Source organism: Coregonus clupeaformis, unplaced genomic scaffold (genome assembly GCF_020615455.1).
Source record: "Coregonus clupeaformis isolate EN_2021a unplaced genomic scaffold, ASM2061545v1 scaf0537, whole genome shotgun sequence".
NCBI classification, from domain to species: domain Eukaryota; kingdom Metazoa; phylum Chordata; class Actinopteri; order Salmoniformes; family Salmonidae; genus Coregonus; species Coregonus clupeaformis.
Window position 1 is genome coordinate 218,726 of NW_025533992.1, and position 3,775 is coordinate 222,500.

Below are 3,775 nucleotides of genomic sequence, written 5' to 3' on the forward strand. Positions count from 1 at the left end.
TTAGTGTGTGTTAACTGTAGGGGTGATGTTAGTGTGTGTTAACTGTAGGGGTGATGTTAGTGATGTGTTAACTGTAGGGGTGATGTTAGTGTGTGTTAACTGTTGGGGTGATGTTAGTGTGTGTTAACTGTAGGGGTGATGTTAGTGTGTGTTAACTGTAGGGGTGATGTTAGTGTGTGTTGACTGTAGGGGTGATGTTAGTGTGTGTTAACTGTAGGGGTGATGTTAGTGTGTGTTAACTGTAGGGGTGATGTTAGTGTGTGTTAACTGTAGGGGTGATGTTAGTGTGTGTTAACTGTAGGGGTGATGTTAGTGTGTGTTAACTGTAGGGGTGATGTTAGTGTGTGTTAACTGTAGGGGGTGATGTTAGTGTGTGTTAACTGTAGGGGTGATGTTAGTGTGTGTTAACTGTAGGGGTGATGTTAGTGTGTGTTAACTGTAGGGGTGATGTTAGGTGTGTGTTAACTGTAGGGGTGATGTTAGTGTGTGTTAACTGTAGGGGTGATGTTAGTGTGTGTTAACTGTAGGGGTGATGTTAGTGTGTGTTAACTGTAGGGGTGATGTTAGTGTGTGTTAACTGTAGGGGTGATGTTAGTGTGTGTTAACTGTAGGGGTGATGTTAGTGTGTGTTAACTGTAGGGGTGATGTTAGTGTGTGTTAACTGTAGGGGTGATGTTAGTGTGTGTTAACTGTAGGGGTGATGTTAGTGTGTGTTAACTGTAGGGGGTGATGTTAGTGTGTGTTAACTGTAGGGGTGATGTTAGTGTGTGTTAACTGTAGGGGTGATGTTAGTGTGTGTTAACTGTAGGGGGTGATGTTAGTGTGTGTTAACTGTAGGGGTGATGTTAGTGTGTGTTAACTGTAGGGGTGATGTTAGTGTGTGTTAACTGTAGGGGTGATGTTAGTGTGTGTTAACTGTAGGGGTGATGTTAGTGTGTGTTAACTGTAGGGGTGATGTTAGTGTGTGTTAACTGTAGGGGTGATGTTAGTGTGTGTTAACTGTAGGGGTGATGTTAGTGTGTGTTAACTGTAGGGGTGATGTTAGTGTGTGTTAACTGTAGGGGTGATGTTAGTGTGTGTTAACTGTAGGGGGTGATGTTAGTGTGTGTTAACTGTAGGGGTGATGTGTTAACTGTAGGGGAGATGTGTTAACTGTAGGGGAGATGTTGCTGGGGATCGGAAGTCTCCGGTGCGAGAGAGGCAGGTTGTGGTGGCCAGAGTCAGAGTAGGGCAGAAGGTGTCGTATGCTGAGGCAGTGAAGAGAGTAGAGGAGGATGGGGGGGTCAAGGGTCAAGGGTGAGGGGATCCTGAGAGGATCCCAGTGAGTAGTAGATCTGTGCCAGCGCAGAGGGATTAGGCCAACGAGTGATTTTAATGCTTCGGTAAGGTTGGCTTCTTAGCGTTCATAGAGACGGTTATAAACTGTACCAAATAAATGGAATGTAAATCACAGAAAATAGATGCTGTGGTGGCAGGCTGCAGAGATGTATCTGGGTATACGAAATCTGACTTCAGAAGAGTTACAGGGTGTGTCGAGGGGTGGTGTACTCATCCAGGCCGTTGGCATGGTGCAGGAGAAGATAGGTTTAAAGCAGTGGAATGGGGTAGTGGGTTTTTAAATGAGTGTAGGTGGTGGTGTCTAGGGCTAAATTTCACTTTTCTTAGAGGAACAAGACTTAATGAAGAGAATTGAATGAATCGTGGTCCTCTGTAGCTCAATTGGTAGAGCGCGGCGCTTGTAACGCCAGGGTAGTGTGTTCGATCCCCGGGATCACCCAATACGTAAAAAATGTATGCACGCATGACCTGTAAGTCGGTTTGGATAAAAGCGTCTTGCTAAATGGCATATTATTATTAATAATGTAGGTCGGCCGTGACTAGCCCTCACACTCCAGCACAGTAGGTGGCGGTGTATTCACTTAACAGTTGGATGCGATCCGCCAAACCAAATTCCAGAGAAGAAGAAATCCGAGTCTGTAGTTGTTTCAGCCCGGTCAGAGTTCTGGAAATGCGTGGTCCTGGTGGCGATGTTACACGAGTTTGTTTTCTCAGCATATTTCTCATGTAATAACGGCGTAAAAGCTTCCGCCAAAGTCATACCTCGTACGTGGACAAACCGTAAGAACATATTTACCGATTTGCAACATTGCCTAGTCACGAGAAATGCCCGTTGCGTTTCGTGTCAACGAATTCGACACCCCGTATCGGCTAACGGGTTGCTAATCAACTAGCTAGCTAACGTTAGCCACGCTAACTATCTAGCCTGTCGGTTCATGAAGCTAGCAAAGAATGTTACTGGAATAATGCAAAGCTAAACCTAGGTTAATTCCATTTTTTAAACTCGTAAAATAGCAAAATTACCATTTGAATCATCGACTTTTGTTGACGAACCGTTTTAAGTTAGTGAGTTTGGTTGCTAAGTTGTTAGCCTAGCCAGCCACATCACAACATAACCTTTTGACAGCCTGCCAGGAGGTAGCCAACTACCGTGAGGACAGTCACGTCACCGGACCCCGGTCTCGCTTCTACAGACTGACAGTTATGGAAGTTAAATAACGGTAAATAACCAACTCTCCAGTTTAACCGTTTATTATATAAAAAATGGCAGCCAGCGGTTTCTCCGACCTGAGGGAAAAGCTGAAGTCCATGACGCCTCACCGGGACAATTACAAAAACAAAAACAGAGTTACCGACAAGGACGAGAGTTACAAAAACAAAAAAGTTAAAGTTACCGACGGAGGCAGCAGCAACGGGAACGGCCGGAAGCGAAAGCACCGAGATTCCTCCGAGGATGAGCTCCCTGTGGAGTCTCGTGAGCAGGTATGATGACCTTTGACCCTGTACCTGCTGTTGACACTGAAGTTCCTCTCTAAAGATAAATCCAATTCAAAGTATTAATCAGTATTACTGTCTTCCCCTGCACTTTCTCTCCTCATCTCTCTCTCTCCCTCCAGGAGGCGAAGCGTGTCCAGAGCGGCATTGTCCAGGTAGAGGTCTTCTCAAAGGAGGACTGTGATGTCATTGAGGGGAAGATAAATGAGGTGGTCGCTAATGGAGAAGCGGGGCTTTACCGGGAACACACCGTAGATCGGGCACCGCTACGGAACAAATACTTCTTTGGAGAGGTGACCCCCCTCTCCTCTCTCTCTCTCTCTAACCTCCTCTCCCACTCTCTCTCTAACCTCCTCTCCTCTCTCTCTCTCTAACCTCCTCTCCTCTCTCTCCCACTCTCTCTCTCTCTAACCTCCTCTCCTCTCTCTCTCTCTCTCTAACCTCCTCTCTCTCTCTCTAACCTCCTCTCCCTCTCTCTCTAACCTCCTCTCCTCTCTCTCTCTAACCTCCTCTCCCTCTCTCTCTAACCTCCTCTCTCTCTCTAATCTCTCTCTCTCTAACCTCCTCTCTCTCTCTCTAACCTCCTCTCTCTCTCTCTCTCTCTAACCTCCTCTCCTCTCTCTCTCTAACCTCCTCTCCTCTCTCTCTCTAACCTCCTCTCCCTCTCTCTCTCTAACCCCCCCCTCTCTCTCTAACCCCTCTCCCTCTCTCTCTAACCTCCTCTCCCCCTCTCTCTCTCTAACCTCCTCTCCCTCTCTCTCTAACCTCCTCTCCCTCTCTCTCTCTAACCTCCTCTCCTCTCTCTCTCTCTAACCTCCTCTCCCTCTCTCTCTAACCTCCCTCTCCTCTCTCTCTAACCTCCTCTCCCTCTCTCTCTAACCTCCTCTCCCCTAACTCTCTCTCTCTCTCTAACCTCCTCTCCCTCTCTCTCTCTCTAACCTCC

General features: G+C 47.0%; 1 protein-coding gene across 1 annotated transcript in view; it reads left to right on the top strand.

Moving 5' to 3' along the window:
- Positions 1-1,968: 1,968 nt before the first annotated feature.
- LOC121561515 (RNA demethylase ALKBH5) overlaps positions 1,969-3,775 on the top strand; it is a 5,716-nt gene continuing 3,909 nt past the window's right edge. Inside the window, 2 exon segments of the mRNA XM_045215857.1 lie at positions 1,969-2,820; positions 2,955-3,125. Coding sequence (XP_045071792.1) covers positions 2,602-2,820; positions 2,955-3,125 — 390 coding nt within the window. The 5' untranslated portion in view covers positions 1,969-2,601.